The sequence below is a fragment of the Staurois parvus genome, unplaced genomic scaffold, assembly GCF_062004578.1.
Source record: "Staurois parvus isolate SC_StPar_1 unplaced genomic scaffold, SC_StPar_1.0 ptg002113l, whole genome shotgun sequence".
NCBI classification, from domain to species: Eukaryota; Metazoa; Chordata; class Amphibia; order Anura; family Ranidae; genus Staurois; species Staurois parvus.
Genome location: NW_028319909.1, coordinates 3,530,857 through 3,551,339, shown reverse-complemented (window position 1 = coordinate 3,551,339; position 20,483 = coordinate 3,530,857). Strand labels below are relative to the sequence as shown.

At 43.4% G+C, this 20,483-nt stretch overlaps 1 protein-coding gene across 1 annotated transcript; it reads right to left on the bottom strand.

The window, feature by feature from the left end:
• Window positions 1–297: 297 nt before the first annotated feature.
• LOC149432732 (uncharacterized) lies at window positions 298–15,046 on the bottom strand. Its single transcript, XM_089664956.1, has 5 exons — window positions 14,922–15,046; window positions 11,065–11,246; window positions 8,117–8,245; window positions 4,904–5,026; window positions 298–529 (listed from the first exon to the last, which is right to left on the bottom strand). Exons 1-5 carry the CDS (start codon window positions 14,939–14,941, stop codon window positions 387–389), a joined length of 597 nt encoding a protein of 198 aa, XP_089521082.1. The 5' UTR covers window positions 14,942–15,046; the 3' UTR covers window positions 298–386.
• Between the last annotated feature and the right edge of the window lie 5,437 nt (window positions 15,047–20,483).

Here is a 20,483-nt window from a genome sequence, read left to right as displayed (position 1 = left end):
CCCTTCTGCTGCTACACTTGGTCAATTCCATTTTAGCCAGGTTTAGTTGTTGGCACCGTAGGCTCTTGTCTTATGATTCTGTTCTGTACAACAATTCTGTCTCTCTGAGAGCTTCAGCCATTGCTGCCCAGAACCTGGAGACATTTGGTCCTTCTATATCTCAGGCTCAGATTCACCTCATTCATTCATCAAATTCATCATCCATTGACACAAGCCCCAAGCCCGTCCACACAGTCCTTCTAAGGAGCTTCTGGACATAGAAATGGTACTGCAGGCAGTACAGTATAGGAAGCAAAATAACTAAATAAATGTTTTATTATAAAGGAGAGCTTATTCCTTTATTATAATAGATTTTATATAGAAAAAGCATCAAAGCCATATCCCATCTAGGACACGACGACAGTGCTTGGTGGGGGTTGGGCTGTATACGGCGGCGGCTGTGCGTTCCTCATAGACAATTGCCGTTTGATTTCTTCCAAAGTCCCTTCTCTGTCCGGCTGTTTTTTATGGTGATACCAGCTGATGGATCCTACAACGAAGGAGAAGATTCAGTTAATGCGCATTTCATCGAATGGCTGGAGGCGCGCAACGCAAAAACGTGTTTAGTTTCGGTGTCATTCGTACGGTAAATCGTTTTGTTTCGTCATAATCATTATGTTAGAATAATTAGTTTTTTTTTAACATTTTTGTTATTTCAGGAGATTAAATATTTGTAGTTCTGAATCAATTCATATTTTTGGGAGTTATTTCGGAAGGTTAGTTATGTATTTGTTTTTTTATTTCGGGAGATTGCTTATTTATTTATTTCAGGTACTTGTATGGTGCTGTCAATTTATGCAGCACTTTACATATATATTGTACATTCACATCAGTCCCCGCCCCCGAGGAGTGTACAATCTAAGGTTCCTAACTCACATACTAGGGACGATTTAGACAGGTTTCAAATAACCTTCTAGCATGTCTTTTGGAGTGTGGGAGGAAACCGTAGTACCCGGAGGAAACCCACGCAGGCACAGGGAGAACATGCAAACTCCAGGCAGGTGGTGCCGTGGTTGGGATTTGAACCAGCGACCCTAGTACTGCCCGGTGGAAGTGCTAACCACTTAGCCACTGTGCTGCCCAATTACCGGCCGGGACCCGGTGATTGACAGCCACAGCCGCGAATGGCGGCCCTACACGCGCGCCCGCTACCCGGAATGCAAAATCATATATGTGCGCACTTGTGCTGCCCTGTAGCAGTATTTCTGCTATAGGACGGTCGGGAAGCGGATGAATATATGCATGCGGCCGGTGGGAATTCCGTGCTGAGAGCGCGAGGGAACTAGAAAGTCCCGACGCATACTTGTGACCGGGAGCTTTCCGATCATGTTACTGCTGTGACAGTCAATCACAGCCATCACGTGACCGAAATGCCCACCTCTGCCTCCCAGCATTTATAACTCCTAAAGGGCCGGGAGGAGGTCAGCGAGAAGGAGTTAAAGTGTATCTCTTAGTTTTGATTAGAGTAGGGAAGGGTTTAAACCCCCTGCAAGATTTTATTACTTATCAAGGGATGTGTGAAGCTGGGAGGTGGGGTTTAGGGTCATGTGACCGCCGTAATTGGCAGTCAATCGGAAAGCTCACAACCACAAGTAGCCTTCGAGACTTTTCCGTGAGGCGCCGGTAAACGTTCAAGGAGCGCGCAGGGCACAAATGTTTTGTTTAGATTGGGTACAAAAATTTGCGGCGCCAAGGCCCAGTCACCGAGAAGAGCGTACGCTCGGCGCCAAGGAGTTGATATTACGCTACACCTCCTCCCTTGGTCACTTGATAAACTCCCATGGCGTTAAGTACCATCTCTATGCTGATGACACACAAATCTATCTTTCTACCCCTCACCTCACCCCTTCAGTCTCCTCCTCACCTCACCCCTTCAGTCTCCTCCTCACCTCACCCCTTCAGTCTCCAATCGCATTACTAACCTACTAAGTGACATATCGGCATGGATGTCCCTCCACTTCCTCAAACTCAATCTTTCCAAAACTGAGCTCCTAGTATTCCCTCCAGCCCGTGCCCCCTCCCCCGACTTCTCCATCAAGATCAATAACACAACCATCAGTCCCTCCCCTCATGCCGGGGTACTACGTGTAATCCTAGAATCCCATCTTTCCTTTCACCCCCAAATCCAATTGCTGTCCAAATCTTGTAGACTTCACCTTTGCAACATCTCCAAGATACGTCCGTTCCTAACCTCGGAAACCACTAAGCAACTTATTCCCTCCCCGGTTATCTCTCACCTTGACTCATGTAACTCCTTCCTCATTGGCCGACCTCATCACAGTCCCCTCTTCAGTCTATCATGAATGCTGCTGCCAGACTCATCCACCTAACCAACCGTTACGTATCTTCCACCCCACTCTGCCAATCCCTCCACTGACCTCTATTCAGTGTCCTCCATCCCTCTCTGCCAATCCCTCCACTGGCCTCCATCCCTCTCTGCCAATCCCTCCACTGGCCTCCACTCAGTGTCCTCCATCCCTTTCTGCCAATCCCTCCACTGGCCTCCACTCAGTGTCCTCCATCCTCTCTGCCAATCCATCCACTGGCTTCCACTCAGTGTCCTCCACCCTTCTCTGCCAATCCATCCACTGGCTTCCAATCAGTGTCCTCAACCCTTCTCTGCCAATCCCTCCACTGGCCTCCACTCAGTGTCCTCCATCCCTCTCTGCCAATCCATCCACTGCCTCCACGCAGTGTCCTCCATCCCTCTCTGCCTTCCCTCCACTGGCCTCCACTCAATGTCCTCCATTCCTCTCTGCCAGTCCCTCCAATGGCCTCCACTCTGTGTCCTCCATCCCTCTCTGCCTATCCCTCCACTGACCTCCACTCAGTGTCCTCCATTCCTCTCTGCCAATCCCTCCACTGGCTTCCCATTGCCCAATGAATAAAATTCAAAACATTAACAAACACATATAAAGCCATTTATAACTCCGCCCCAAATTACATCACCAATCTTGTCTCCAAATATCACCCAAACTGTCCTCTCCGCTCCTCCCACGACCTCCTGCTCTCTAGTTCCTTTGCCTCCTTCTCCCATGCTCGTCTCCAGGACTTCTCCAGAGCCTCCCCTATTCTCTTGAACTCTCTACCCCAATCTATCAGATTATCGCCTACTCTGCTCACTTTTAGGCGATCTCTGAAAACCTATCTCTTCAGGGAAGCCTATCCTGCCCTCAGCTAATAATGGAATCTTCTATTCCTCCTACCAGTCCATCCCCCACAGTTACTACCTTTTGTACCACCAGCCCCTCCCTCTTAGATTGTAAGCTCCAAGGATCAGGCCCTCCTAACCCTCTTGTATTGATCTGTATTGTTGCTGTATTGTCTCCCTTTATAATGTAAAGCACTGAGCAAACTGTTGGCGCCATAAATCCTGTATAATAATAATAATATTGAAAATTGGTTTTAAATGAACAGCAGAAGGCTGCTCTTGGTCAGCAGGTACCAGGAACCTGGTGGGTGTACTCATAGAAGAAAGAAAAGTAGGGCCACAAAAGAGTCAATTGATGGGCACATATTTTATTGATCCACTTCACTGAAAATGTAGATAGCTAGGTTTCGGGGGGTCAGACATCCCCCTTCATCAGGACTAAGGTACAGCACATGATAGAATACAAAAAGAATCTAAAACATGACTGAATAAATAAAAACGAAATAAAAATGTATTAAAATATATATTATTACAATAGTTTAATACATTTTTATTGCTAGTTTGCATCTATCAGGGATGTTTTATATACGATTGTAATTGTTTTTGTTTCATGGTTTATGATTTACCATAGCCCTGATGATGGGGTCATGTCTGGCTGGATATGTGTCGGAATTTTCCTACAATCAATAAAGTGATTCGATAAAATATCTGCCAGTCCATCGACTCTTATTTCACCACTTTTCTTTCTTTCACAAGAATTTTTTTCACTGTGTTCCTGCTGGGGAGACTCAATCCTGTTTGTTCTGATGACCATTGCCACCGATGGAGGGACCACATTGACCACTGCTAAAGTGATGGGAAATCCATGAATTTACAATTGTCTCTGGAACTGGAATGGGGCTGATCTTCTAATGAGGACACTTCCTCTGGTGATGACTGTCTCCTAGTCCTCTCACTTCTTGTTACGTCTCTAAGACAGTAAGTGAAGAGAAATCACCTCTTACTGGATTATAATATTTATAGGTAATAACACCAGGGATTGTCGATCCAGGAGATATCTGATTTGGGGGATCAGGTTGGAACTGATCTTTCCCCTGCTGGGGCTAATTGGATCATGCCTTGTAGGGTTTTTTTTTCCTTTCTCTGGATCAACTGTGGGTATAGGATTCTGTATATGGAAGATTTCTATTCATTTATTTTGTTTATTTCTTTTCTATTAGTTGAACTGATAAATGGCACCAGTGGTTTATTTAGGTTTTGTGCTGCCCTAGGCAACACGAAAATCACCCCCCCCCCCAACAGATAGAGCCTGACATTGACCAACAACACCCCTACCCTCCCCAAGAGAGCCTTCCACTACTACTGCCCCCATACACCAGCCACCATCCGCCAGAGAGAAAGACACTCACCTTCACAGCTCCGGATATCCCTGGGAACAAGAGTGGGGCTGTACATACACCGTCATGAAACCCGCAGCCTCTCTCGGTTCCCACCAGGTTCCCATTCCACGTGTGTCCCTTCTTTCAAGGGGCAGTGCTGACTCCCCCCCGAAAAATGCCGCCCTAGGCAAATGCCTAGTTTGCCTTATGGTAAATACACCCCTGAATGGCACACAGTTAGACATTTTGTATCAGTTATTGATGAAATTTTCTTTTAAAATGTGAAAAATGAAGCACGAAAATCACAAAATATCTATAGATAAAAAAAAGTTACCAGCCACAAGGTACAGGAATGTGCCAATCCAGCCAAAGACCAAACCATAGGCAACGCCTCCATAATAATATATAAGGCTAAAGTAGACTGTGGCAGGAATCATTCCACACAATCCCAAAACACCTGAAAGGAATAAAAAAAGAAAAAGAACAAAACACACAAGTTTAACTAGTAAAGAATCAGTCTATGCAAAACCAATTGTGCCATTATTTATTACAGGTATTTATATAGCACCAATAATTTACATCCATTTGCATCAGTCCCTGCCCTCAGGGAGCTTACAATCAAAAGTCCCTGTCTTACATACATACCAGGGGCGGACTGACCATTCGAGCACTCGGGCACTGCCCTAGGGCCCGGGTCAGTAGGGGGCCCCATGAGATGCCCCTGGTACTTTTTATAGGCTTTTTTGGGTGTGGGCAAGGACACAGGGGCCCCATGATCCCCTATTGCCCGGGGGCCTCATGAGTTGTCAGTCCGCCCCTGATACATATTATAGCCTATTTACCTACCAGCATGTCTTTGTAGTGTAGTAGGAAACTTGAGTACCAAAAGGTCCTGCTCCCCCCGTTGGATAAAGCATTAATTGCTAGTTGTATGTTCCTGAGTTTCAGCAGTATATATATATGCCCTTGAGTCTGCCTCCATTTCAGGGAGGTCCTGTTCTCCCTGGTAGAGCAGTGTTAGAAACTCCTGCAAATGAATGAATGACCACCTCATATCTCTCTGAGATTCAAGTAGTGATATCACCGCCCCTGAGTTCCCAGCTCCGCCTCTATTCCAAGAAGCTCCTGCTCTCTCTGGTGGAGCATTGTCAGGATCTCCTGCAAAGAGGATTAGGCGCATTGTACTTTTTTGAGATTCGAGTAGTGATATCACCGCCCCTGAGTTTCCAGCTCTGCCTCCATGGAGGTTCTGCTCTCCCTGGTGGAGCATTGTCAGGAACTCAAGAAGAGAGGATTGTCCACCTCATACCTCTCTGAGATACAAGTAGTGCAATCACTGCCCCAGAGTACCCAGATCCTCCTCTATTCCAGGCAGGTCCTGCTTTCCCTGATAGAGTAGTGTTAGGAACTCCTGCATAGAGGACTGGTCACCTTGTGCCTCTGAAATTCAAGTAGTGATATCACTGCCCTGGAATTCGCAGCTTCACCTCTATTCCATGGAGTTTCTGCTCTCCCTGGTGGAGCATTGTCAGGAACTCCAGCAGAGAGGATTGGTCACCTTGTACCTCTCTGAAATTGAAGTAGTGATATCACAGCCCCTGAGTTCCAAGATCCACCTCTATTTTGTGGAGGTCCATCTCTCCCTGGTGGAAAAGCGTTAGGAACTCCTGCAAAGAGGATTAGCTGCCTTGTACTTCTCTGAGATTCATGTAGTGATATCACTGCCCCTGAGTTCCCAGCTCCGCCTCCATTCCAGGAAGGTCCTGTTCTATGATGGACCAGTGTTGGGAACTCCTGCAAACACGATTGGTCACCTCATACCTTATTGAGATTCAAGTAGTGATCTCACTGCCCATGAGGCCCTAGCTCTGCCCCTATTTTATGGAGGTCCTGCTCTCCTTGGTAGAACAATGTCAAGAACTCCTGCAGAGAGGATTGGCCACCTTGTACCTTTATGAGATTCAAGTAGTGACATCACTGCCCCTAAGTTCCCAGCTCTGCCTCTGTTCCAAGGAGGTCCTGCTCTCTCTGGTGGAACAGTGTCAAGAACTCCTGCATAGAGGACTGGCTACCTTGTACCTCTCTAAAATTCTAGTAGTGATATCACTACCCCTGAGTTCCCAGCTCCATTCCAGGAAGGTCCTGTTCTCTCTGATGAAGCAGTGTCAAGAACTCCTGCAAACACGATTGGTCATCTCGTACCTTTCTGAGATTCAAATAGTGATTTCACTGCCCATCAGGTCCTAGCTCTATCTCTATTCCATGGAGGTCCTGCTCTCCCTTGTGGAACATTGTCAGGAAGTCCTGCATAGAGGACTGGCCATCTTGTACCTCTCTGAAATTCAAGTAGTGATATCACTGCCCCTGTGTTAGCAGCTCCACTTCCATTCCAGGAAGGTGGACCAGTGTCAGGAACTCCTGCAAATAGGATTGGTTGCCTTGTACCTCTCTGAGATTCAGGTAGTGATATCACTGCCCCTGAGTTCCCAGCTCCTCCTCCATTCCAGGAAGGTGGACCAGTGTCAGGAACTCCTGCAAAGAGGATTGGCTGCCTCGTACCTCTCTGAGATTCAAGTAGTGATATAATTTCCCCTGAGTTCCTGAGTTCCACCTCCATTCCAGGAAGGTGGACCAGTGTCAAGAAGTCCTACATAGAGGACTGGCTACCTTGTACCTCTCTAAAATTCTAGTAGTGATATTATTCCCCCTGAGTTTCCAGCTCCGCCTCCATTCCAGGAAGATCCTGTTCTCTCTGATGAAGCGGTGTCAGGAACTCCTGCAAACACGATTGGTCACCTTGTACCTTTCTGAGATTCAAGTAGTGATTTCACTGCCCATCAGGTCCTAGCTCTATCTCTATTCCATGGAGGTCCTGCTCTCCATGGTGGAACATTGTCAGGAAGTCCTGCATAGAGGACTGGCCACCTTGTGCCTCTCTGAAATTCAAGTAGTGATATCACTGCCCCTGAGTTCCCAGCTCTGCCTCCATTCCAGGAAGCTGGACCAGTGTCAGGAACTCCTGCAAAGAGGATTGGCTGCCTCGTACCTCTCTGAGATTCAGGTAGTGATATCACTGCCCCTGAGTTCCCAGCTCCGCCTCCATTCCAGGAAGGTGGACCAGTGTCAGGAACTCCTGCAAAGAGGATTGGCTGCCTTGTACCTCTCTGAGATTCAGGTAGTGATATCACTGCCCCTGAGTTCCCAGCTCCGCCTCCATTCCAGGAAGGTGGACCAGTGTCAGGAACTCCTGCAAAGAGGATTGGCTGCCTCGTACCTCTCTGAGATTCAGGTAGTGATATCACTGCCCCTGAGTTCCCAGCTCCGCCTCCATTCCAGGAAGGCAGACCAGTGTCAGGAACTCCTGCACTGAGTATTGGGGAAGTACCAATGGAACTCAGACCTGTGAGATGAAAAATGTTCCAGCCAAAGCTAACAACTCATATGGAGCAGCAAAAGGTTAAGCTTCAGTGAAAATGGAACGCCCCTTTAAATGCTTCTTTTGAGACAAAATTTGGTCAGGACATTATAGTTTGTAGCTGAATCATACCTGTTAAGAACATTATTTTTGCTGTTGCCTTTTTAATGTCCTCCACTCCATACATCTGCGCCAGGACAGCCACAATATTGCCACATATTCCAAACAAAAGGCAGAATACAAGAAGAACTTTGGAATATACTGGGAATGAAATGGAGAAAGAGAAAAGTCAGGACAAAATGCAAAAAACAAAAACATATTTTTTATATATATATATATATATATATATATATATATATATATATATATATACACACAGGCGTACCTCGGTTTACGAATTTATTGCGTTCTGCGGGACTTTTCGTATTGCGAAAAATTCGTAAACCGAAATGTGGTTTCCCATAGGAATGCATTGAAAACCAAATAATCCGTTCCGGAGGTCAGAGAAAAGTTTAAAAAAGTCTTATCTGTTCAAAACTCTTTATAAAGTGCTCTTTGAAGGCATAAATACTGTACAGGGACATGATTAAAAATTAATTCGTAAATGCATTGAAAACCAATTAATCCGTTCCGGAGGTCAGAAAAAAAGTCAAAAAAGTTTTATCTGTTCATAATTCTTTATAGAGTGCACTTTAAAGGCATAAATGGACATGATTAAAAAAAAAATCGTAAATGCATTGAAAACCAATGAATCTGTTCCGGAGGTCAGAAAAAAAGTAAAAAAAATTTTATCTGTTCAAAATTATTTATAACGTGTACTTTAAAGGCATCTGATGGGGAAACTGATGTAAGGGAGGACACAGATATAATTGGAGATTCTAATGTAAAGGGGGTCTCTGGTGGGGACACCTATGTAAGGGGGGATTCTAATAGGAATGCTGCTGTAAGGGGAGACACTGACGTAAGGAGGGATTCTGATGTAAGTGGGGGACTCTGTTGGGGACACTGATGTAAAGGGGATTCTCAAAACGACACTGTTGTAAGGGGGATTCTGATGGGGACACGGATTTCTAATAGAGACAATGATGTAAGGGGGGGCGGGGACTCTGATGTAAGGGGGAACTCTGATGGGGATACTGATGTAAGGTTGACTTTGTTGGGGACACTGATGTAAGAGGGGTTCGACATGGGGACACTGATGAAAGGGGGGTTTCAGATGTAAGGGGGCTCTGATAGGGATATTGATGTAGTAGGGAATTCTGATGTGGACACTGATGTAAGGTGGGGTGCTAATGGGGACAATAATGTAAAGGGGACTCTGATGGGGACACTGATGTAAGATGGAGTATTAATGGGGGCACTAATGTAAAGGGGACTCTGATGGGGACACTGATGTATGAGGGTACTTTGATGAAGGGGGCTCTGATTGGAACACTGATGTAAGATGGAGTATTAATGGGGGCACTGATGTATGGAGGGAAACTAATGTAATGCAAAGGAGACACTAATGTAAGGTGGACTCTGATGGGAGACTCTGATGTAAGGGGGGATTCAGATGGGGACCTTGATGTAAGGGGGGATTCAGATGGGAACCGTGATGTAAGGGGGGGGGGATTCAGATGGGGACCTTGATGTAAGGGGGATTCAGATGAGAACCTTGATGTAGGGGGGGATTCAGATGGGGACCTTGATGTAAGGGGGGGATTCAGATGGGGACCTTGATGTAAGGGGGATTGAGATGGGAACCTAGATATAAGGGAGGGATTCAGATGGGAACCTTGATGTAAGGGGGGGGATTCAGATGGGGACCTTGATGTAAGGGGGGGATTCAGATGGGGACCTTGATGTAAGGGGATTGAGATGGGAACCTAGATGTAAGGGAGGGATTCAGATGGGAACCTTGATGTAAGGGGGGGGGATTCAGATGGGGACCTTGATGTAAGGGGGGGATTCACATGGGAACCTTGATGTAAGGGGGGGGATTCAGATGGGGACCTTGATGTAAGGGGGATTCAGATGGGAACCTTGATGTAGGGGGGGATTCAGATGGGGACCTTGATGTAAGGGGGGGATTCAGATGGGGACCTTGATGTAAGGGGGGGGATTCAGATGGGAACCTTGATGTAAGGGGGGGATGCAGATGGGGACCTTGATGTAAGGGGGGGATGCAGATGGGGACCTTGATGTAATGGGGGGATTCAGATGGGAACTTTGATGTAAGGGGGGATGCAGATGGGGACCTTGCTGTAAGGGGGGTATCAGATGGGGACCTTGATGTAAGGGGGGGATTCAGATGGCAACCTTTATATAGGGAGGGGATTCAGATCGGGACCTTGATGTAAGGGGGGATTCAGATGGCAACCTTGATGTAAGGGGGGGGATTCAGATGGGGACCTTGATGTAAGGGGGATTCAGATGGGGACCTTGATGTAAGGGAGGGATTCAGATGGGGACCTTGATGTAAGGGGGGGATTCAGATGGGGACCTTGATGTAAGGGGGGGATTCAGATGCGGACCTTGATGTAAGGGGAGGATTTAGATGGGGACCTTGATGTAAGGAAGGGATTCAGATGGAGACACTGATGAGAGAGGTGCAGATTGAATTTATTTTTGCTTGACCTTCATATTATGCTGATTGTATATGAATTAATATGTTTTACTTTGAGCTTTTTTTTTATACTTTATTCATTGAGTTAAAAAAAAACCTTTTTTTGGCCCGCAATAATTTGTAAAATATACGATATTTGGCCCACAAACGGTTATGGTCGGAGACCCCTGGTTTGGTGAATCAATCACCCCGGGTTTGAATCAATAATTCAGAATGTCGTCCTTTCTGCGGTCATTTACTGAACCAATAATTCTTTGTACGATTTTTGTTTGGCTCTCTTTCTGGCGCAGCTGTGTATAGTGATAAAAACCTGGCAGAGGGTCTAATGCTTCCCCCACTCTATCCAAAAGCGAGGTTGTGGCTGGATATACCCTTTAATTGTGGCTTTACCTATTGGTTTTCTATGGACATGATCTGTAGGTGGTCTGTGTGTTGTACGGGAAGAGGAGGTGTGAATATATAATCCACTTACTGATTGCGCTGTGGGACACGCACACGACCCTATTGCAGACCTTCCATAAACCTATACTCTGTATGTCATCCTTGCCGTTCCCGTCCACCCAGCGATTGGTGGATATAGCGACCAACATGACGATGGTGGCGATACAACTCAACGCAGTCACTGTCAGCCTCAGCTGGAAGGACGAAGGGAAGCTGCAAAGACAATAAAGACAATCGTGTATTAGCTTCGGTCCCCAGTGCACTGGGTGCGGCTTGGCATGTGTCATGGCAAGTTGCACCCTATTGTCTGCAATTACAGTGATTTCTAAAGTGGGGCACCTCAAATCGGCATGCCATCCACTTCACTGTAGGTCGCACGCAGGGGCGGACTGACAACTCATGGGGCCCCTGGGCAATAGGGGATCATGGGGCCCCTGTGTCCTTGCCCACACTCAAACCACACCCAAAAAAGCCTATGAAAAGGTACAAGGTGCATCTCATGGGGCCCCCTACTGACCCTGGGCCCTCGGGTAGTGCCCGAGTGCCCAAATGGTCAGTCCGCCCCTGGTCGCAAAGTTGGGATCGGTGTAAAGAGGCCCCCATCATCGCTGGTAAAAGCTCCAAAAAATTAAGTAATTTAAACATAGTATTATTATTTGTGATCTCCTGGACTGAAATTGCTCACTTTCATTTCCTGGCTGGAGGACGTCCAGCAGCATCTCCCATTTTCTGGATGGAGGACATCCAGCATCATCTCTCATTTTCTGGCTGGAGGGCGTCCAGCATCATCTCCCATTTCCTGGCTGGAGGACATCCAGCATCATCTCTCATTTTCTGGCTGGAGGGCGTCCAGCATCATCTCCCATTTCCTGGCTGGAGGACGTCCAGCAGCATCTCCCATTTTCTGGCTAGAGGACATCCAGCATCATCTCCCATTTCCTGGCTGGAGGGTGTCCAGCATCATCTCTCATTTTCTGGCTGGAGGACATCCAGCATCATCTCTCTTTTTCTGGCTGGAGGGCGTCCAGCATCATCTCTCATTTCCTGGCTGGAGGGCGTCCAGCATCATCTCTCATTTCCTGGCTGGAGGGCATCCAGCATCATCTCTCATTTTCTGGCTGGAGGACTTCCAGCGTTATCTCTCATTTCCTGGCTGGAGGACGTCCAGCATCATCTCTCATTTCCTGGCTGGAATACATCCAGCATCATCTCTCATTTCCTGGCTGGAATACATCCAGCATCATCTCTCAATTCCTGGCTGGAATACGTCCAGCATCATCTCTCATTTCCTGGCTGGAGGGCATCCAGCATCATCTCTCATTTTCTGGCTGGAGGACTTCCAGCGTTATCTCTCATTTCCTGGCTGGAGGACATCCAGCATCATCTGTCATTTCCTGGCTGGAATACGTCCAGCATCATCTCTCAATTCCTGGCTGGAATACGTCCAGCATCATCTCTCATTTCCTGGCTGGAATACGACCAGCATCATCTCTCATTTCCTGGCTGGAATACGTCCAGCATCATCTCTCATTTCCTGGCTGGAATACGACCATAATTATCTCTCATTTCCTGGCTGAAGGGTGTCCAGCATTATCTCTCAATTCCTGGCTGGAGGGTGTCCAGCATCATCTCTCCTTTCCTTGCTGGAGGACGTCCAGCATCATCTCTCATTTTCTGGCTGGAGGGCGTCCAGCATCATTTCTCATTTCCTGGCTGGAGGGCGTCCAGCATCATCTCTCATTTCCTGGTTGGAGGATGTACAGTATCATCTCTCATTTCCAAATGTGTCCCTGTTGCTCCTTCATCCAGAGTGGGGGGCACTCTAATACAGGAGGTTTGTTGCTGGCCAGATCACAAGGTGAAAACAGAGGGGAAAAAAAGCAGAAAAAAAGAAAACTAATGCAGCCACCATATCTAATGATTGGTAAGCTGCAATGAATTATGGTTTTGGGTTGGGGTTTAATATTTCTTCAACCACTTCCGGTCCATGTACATAAACAGCTGCATAGGAGCAGTGCTGAAGCGGGTGGGCGTTTATAATCGGCCCCCACATTCACTGCCTGTGCACTCTCCCTGGGATCTGGACACAGCGGAACACCGATCGCTGTATGGGACCTGTGTGAGGTCCCGATTCATGTGATCACTGGTTGGCCAATCAGTGATCACTTCCTGACATCATTAATTATTACTTGTGAATTCTGTGAATGATCACAGAGGTCACATGGTACAGGACTATTCACAACAGCCTTGTACCATGTGACAAGCTGTGACCAATCACAGCTCTCACAGTATTTCTCAATGGCTGCAGGAATGCAGCCAGAGAGAAGGAGAAATGATTTGTTTTACAGCCTTTATGGGTGTAAAAGCAATCAGTGTTAAAAAAGAAAAAAAATCTTCATCACCCCCACAAGTAGTACAGTGTCACTATGGTGGACATTGTACTGCTAGGGTGACAGTAGAAAAAAAGCAAAAACATAAATAATACTATAAAAAAATAAAATAAAAATATAAAAAAAAGTTCTGAAAAATTATAATTTTTGGTTATAAACTAATTTGGGTTATTTTTTTTTTTTTCTAAAAAGATAGCTGAATACATTTTGGCCAAGATTTATGAAGAAAGATTATTTATTTGCAAAATTTTATAAGAAAAACACTTTTGTTTTTCAAAATGTTTGGACTTTTTCATTTATATAGCAAAAAAAAAAAAATCCCAGCGGTGAATAAATACCACCAAAATAAAGTTTTATGTCTCAAAAAATGCTAAAAGATTCATAGGGGTACAGTGTTGCATGACCGCGCAATTGTCATTCAAAGTGTGATAGTGCTGAAAGCTAAAAATTGGCCTGGGCAGGAAGGGGGTGAAAGTGTCCGGACTGGAAGGGGGTGAAAGTGTCCGGACTGGAAGGGGGTGAAAGTGTCCGGACTGGAAGGGGGTGAAAGTGTCCAGACCGGAAGGGGGGGGGAAAGTATCCGGACTTGAAGTGGTTAAGAATGCATCCTTAGAATAGAATGTTTATTTTTTAAACCAGAATTTAGGGTCATGTTAACTCCAGGTAGATAAAATGAAACTCGCAGTTTGCGTAACGGTTGATTGTATTTTTAAATGCAGCTAATATAAATACTACAACTAAGAAAACAAATGCATCTGATTGATTGGTAAGCTGCAATACAATACATTTTTATTTTTTTTGGGGGGAGGGTTTATTACCTCTTTATTTCAACAATAACTTTGTTATTACTTAGATAACAAAGTAACACATACAGAATATATACATGGCTTTCTTTTGGTGATATTGTCTTGCAAAAATTGTTTTATTTATGCAATCCATAGACAAAAAAAAAACAAAAAACACCTTTTTCTACTTTGATCAGTATTAGTTTAATAAAAAAAAATATTGTTACTGTAAATAACCAGTATAAATTGTATTCCATAATTTGTCACATTTAAAATCACATTCAAATTATGATTCTGGTAGAAAAAAAATGAGCAATTATTTAAAAAAAGAAAAAAAAAACAGTAATTTACAATGGCATTTTCTTTGAATGTTATGTTTTTTACATGTGACATTTTTGTGTCAATTGAAATTAACAAAGAAAATGAAAAACAACGAAAAAGAACTGGTAGAACAAAAAAAAATACAAAGTAGTTTACAGTGAAATAAAGGCTTTTTTTTTTTTGTGGGGGGTTTTTTTTATGTGAAATTTTAGTGTCAATTAACATTAACAAACAAAATGAAAAACAACGAAAAAAAAAAATAAACATTAATAGGCAGAAAAATAGAAAAGAGTAAAAAAATAAGCAGGATAAAAACTGTTAAAAGGATAAGTTAAAAAAAAGTTAATTAGGGCTGATTCAATTAAACTAGGGTTAGGAAATAATCTCTGTACCTTGATGTGTTGGAAATCATGTCTGCTCTCCTTCGTCTTCAGTCTTTACTGGAACATCAGACACAAGGCAGTTTATATTTTGGACTCTTCCCCCTCCAATAAATGTAACTGCTACACTGTTGGGAAATTGACCTGAGAGATTACTACACTGCTTCCACATTTATTATTATTATTATACAGGATTTATCAACTGTTTCATACTGTGTGGGCAATAGGGATCAGAGGAGTGACTTGAGGGATATTGATTTCTATTTAAAATTAGGGATTAGGGATTAGCTGCTTCAGGGAAATGTGCTTGAAATAAAAAGACTCTTTTTTTCCCAATTTATTTAGAGCGTTTATTATTTTTTTATATTTTGGGTGTATTTAAGGAAGCTAAGTTCATTTTATTTAGGGATCTATGTAAAAATATTTGACCCAGGATTCACTTTTTTTGTTCTTTGTGTATTTTTCTTTTTTTTGTGCATTTGATTCTGTTCAACAAATTTTTATTTTTTGCCAGTTTTGGAAACAAAAGGATCCATTTCTTAATGAATTTCACATTCTGAGTTCAAATATAACAATGAAATTTGTCAATTGGCTCTAGTTTTTCTGTAAACGGAAAGTTTTCTACTATAGGCGTAATGACTACATAATGCACAATAATTATATAGATAGATGTCTTTCCACAAATATAAAGCAAGTGATATTGACTACATAACAAAGCCTAAATGGCATAATATATTGCATAGGATTACCAAGAAAAATTATAGCCATAAGCTAAGTTGAATCATTTTAATACTTAGGATTCTCACTAGTTTTGTCTTCAGTTTGTGTCGGTTTTGCTTCTCTTGGCTTTTCTCTTGTATTCGAGGAAAGGGCTATCTCTTACAACTGCACGTGACTACACGCTTCAGGTTCTTCCTCACTTGACTCAACCACGAAGGATTCTGGTGCTTTAGGAATTGGTAGCCCCTCTCCATGAGGAACTGGACGTATTGCCGATGGAATATTTGGATAGTGCACAGATAACTTTTTCTTCTTATTTAGCCCTTTTACAATTGGAGGCACCATACAAAAGTAACAATTACTAACATGATCTGTTGGCTCTCTCCAAATCATTGGCACAGCAAAAGGCATAGATGCCTTTTTTCCATTCAACCATTGCTCCAGTGCCGTCCCACAAGAATTGCAGCATATATGTGGTGCCCAGCTCTTGTCCTGGTCTCCTATCTTGCAGCCAAAATACAAGTTGTAGGCTTTCTTAATCATTCCTGTTATCCTCCTTTTTTGTGAGATAAAAGTTATTTCACCACAGATATAGCAGAAATTATCTGCTTTATTCACACAAGTTCGAGGCATTACTGAGTAGCCTATATAAGCATAAAACGAAATGTAAAGACGCTGTCGAACTCCAATCAGCTACAGATACTGCAGCTTTTATGCAGTGAAGTGATGCAATTAAAGGCTAATATTGCATCATCTCAGTATACATGCAATTTTCTATTGGTCACCAGTATCAATTGCGCAATATGCAGCTGAAGTTGCATCATAATTTTGAATGGCTTACGTCATTAGATGGGTGAATATATCATGGAAACTAGAGCCAATCAACATTTTTTAGGGTCATTTTCGTTTTCAGCACCCCAAAATTATGTAAGATTAACTAATTTTATGCCCAAAACTTTTTACCTGTTGAACAGTGTTATCTTTGTACAGTTTTTAATTTTTTAAATTTTTTTTTAACTGTTATTTTATTTTGTTGGAAAAAAAACCACCTAAAATAATGAGGTTAAAGAGAAACTAAACTTTCATTGTGAAATCACATCTATAAGGGTTAATAGCTATGTTTGTAAATGCTTGACCTTTTATACATAGCCAAGATTTCCTATGAGGAAGCAGGTGACAAAAAATGGTAATGATAAATTTTTATTTTCTCGGAGAATATGCTATTTTCACCTTTTTCCCGTTTCAACGCTGCTAATCTCTTCCAGCTTGTGTCAGCGATCCTCTACCCATATGGGAGAAAAATGTATTTTAAAAACTAAAATTTTGCCGATATTCAATATATTTCAAAATATATTTTAATATATATATGTGTGTGTGTGTGTGTGTATTGTATGTTGAAATGCATTTTTATTACAAAATACAAAATATATGAAAAGTGTTTTTAAAAATACAAATCTACATTTTTGGATTGCATTTACAGATATATGTAAAAATATGTGTTGAAATTACTTTTTTATATGTTAAAAAAATCTGAAGAATATATTTTTAAAGAAATTATTTTTAAAACTAATTTTCATATATTTTGTAATATATAAAAAAAGCATTTCAACATGCATTATATATATATATATATATATATATATATATATATATATATATATTGGTCATATTCAATTTATTTCAAAATAATTATATATATAGGGTATATATATAATCAAATATATATATAAATCAAATAAAATATGAATGAAAGAAATAAACTGAGTGTCTAGAAAAAAAAATAAAATAAAATATGAATGAAAGAAATAAACTGAGTGTCTAGAAAAAAAAACATATGAATGAAAGAACTAAACTGAGTGTTTAGAAAAAAATAAAATAAAATATGAATGAAAGAAATAAATAAATGGGCCCATTACAGACTTCAAAGGAGGTAACATTGTTTGATTTTTTTGAAGATTTATAGGATGTTGCACAAACTTGCAATGAAATCTTAAGGCTGTGAACATTTTTCCAGTATTTTACACAACTGTCATCTTACAGAATTGCTCGCAAGACCTTTACTTCCTGCGAGAGAGCACAGCTTGTAATGACCGAGAAATGTCCCTGTTGCCTAAGAGTATAGAGAGTTTCAACATGTAGAATTTGAGTAGTAAGCAAACCCTATAGCCGAAGTAAAATTTTCTCATATTTTGACTTACATGGTTCCCCTCTTCACCAACAAGCTACGGTAATTACATTTTTTGACTATAATCTTTCCATTTTCCTTATAAATTTTATTTTAGTCCCAGTGATGACAGTATAGTATATAATAGCCATTCTCAAACAAGGTTCAGTGGAACCCTAGGGTTACTCTAGGGCAGGGGTGTCAAACTGGTGGCCCTCCAGCTGTTGCGAAATCATAAACACGCCGCACTGCAAATAAATTTAAAATTAAATTAGATACTCTAAATAAAAGTCCAAAATAAAGTCCAATAAATACGAGCATGGGAGGAGGAGACGAGGGAGCTAGAGAGCAGGAGGTCGTGCGAGGAGCAGAGAGGACGGTTTGGGTGATATTTGGAGACATGATTGGTGATGTAATTTTGGGCGGAGTTATAAATGGCTTTATATGTGATTGTTAATGTTTGAATTTTAACCGTTGGGCAATGGGAAGCCAGTGGAGGGATTGGCAGAGAGGGATGGAGGACACTGAGTGGAGGTCAATGAAGGGATTGGCAGAGAGGGGTGGAGGACACTGAGTGGAGGCCAGTGGAGGGATTGGCAGAGAGGGATGGAGGACACTGAGTGGAGGTCAATGGAGGGATTGGCAGAGAGGGGTGGAGGACACTGAGTGGAGGTCAGTGGAGGCATTAGCAGAGAGGGATGGAGGACACTGAGTGGAGGTCAGTGGAGGGATTGGCAGAGAGGGGTGGCAGATGGCCACATCATGACCAATGGACCAAAGTTTGTAGACCACTGCTCTAGAACACGGGTGTCAAACTGATGGCCCTCAAGCTGTTGCCAAACTCCCATGAGGCAAACTCGCACGACCTTCTGCTCTCTAGCTCCCTCATCTCCTCCTCCCATGCTTGTCTCCAGGACTTCTCCAGGGCTTCCCCCATCCTCTGGAACTCTCTACCCCAATTTATGAGACTATCGCCTACTCTGCTCACATTTAGGCAATCTCTGAAAACCTCTCTCTTCAGGGAAGCCTATCCTGCCCTCAGCTAATAATGGAATCTTCTACTCTTCCAACCAGTCCATCCCCCACAGTTATTACCTTTTGTACCACTAGCCCCTCCCTCCTAGATTGTAAGCTCCCAGGATCAGGGCCCTCCTATCCCTCTTGTATTGAACTGTATTGTTGCTGTATTGTCTCCCGTTATATTGTAAAGCGCTGAGCAAACTGTTGGCGCCATAAATCCTGTATAATAATAATAATAATAACATTATAAGGCCCATGGGGCACAATTCCTCCCACTGACACCATCAATAGTCTTCCTACTGACACCACTGATAGGGCACTATTCCTTCCATTAACACCAATTGCAGGGCACTATTCTTTCCACTGACACAAATGATGGCACACTATTCCTTGACCTGACACCAACATCGGGGCACTATTCCTCCCACTAGTACCAATGATGGGGCACTATTCTTCCTACTGATACCAATGGTGGGGCACTATTCCTCCCACTGATACCAGTGATGGGGCACTATTCCTCCCACTGATACCAATGATGGGGCACTATTCCTCCCACTGATACCAATGATGGGGCACTATTCCTCCCACTGATACCAATGATGGGGCACTATTCCTCCCACTGATACCAATGATGGGGCAATATTCCTCCACTGATACCAATAATGGGGCACTATTCCTCCCAGTGATACCAATGATGGGGCACTATTCCTCCCACTTGTTCCAATGATGGGGCACTATTCCTCCCACTTGTACCAATGATGGGGCACTATTCCTCCCACTTGTACCAATGATGGGGCACTATTCCTCCCACTAATACCAATGATGGGGCACTATTCCTCCCACTTGTACCAATGATGGGGCACTATTCCTCCCACTTGTACCAATGATGGGGCATTATTCCTCCCACTTGTACCAATGATGGGGCACTTATCCTCCCACTGATATCAATGATGGGTCACTATTCCTCCCACGGATACCAATGATGGCACACTATTCCTTGACCTGACACCAACATCGGGGCACTATTCCTCCCACTAGTACCAATGATGGGGCACTATTCTTCCTACTGATACCAATGATGGGGCACTATTCCTCCCACTGATACCAGTGATGGGGCACTATTCCTCCCACTGATAACAATGATGGGGCACTATTCCTCCCACTGATACCAATGATGGGGCACTTATCCTCCCACTGATACCAATGATGGGGCACTATTCCTCCCACTGATACCAATGATGGGGCACTATTCCTCCCACTGACACCAATGATGGGACACTATTCCTCCCACTAATACTAATGATGGGGCACTATTCCTCCCACTGATACCAATGATGGGGCACTATTCCTCCCACTAATACTAATGATGGGGCACTATTCCTTCCACTGACACCAATGATGGGGCACTATTGCTCCCACTGATACCAATGATGGGGCACTATTCCTCCCACTGATACCAATGATGGGGTACTATTCCTCCCACTGATACCAATGATGGGGCACTATTCCTTCCACTGACACCAATGATGGGGCACTATTGCTCCCACTGATACCAATGATGGGGCACTATTCCTCCCACTGATACCAATGATGGGGCACTATTCCTCCCACTTGTACTAATGATGGGGTACTATTCCTCCCACTGATACCAATGATGGGGTACTATTCCT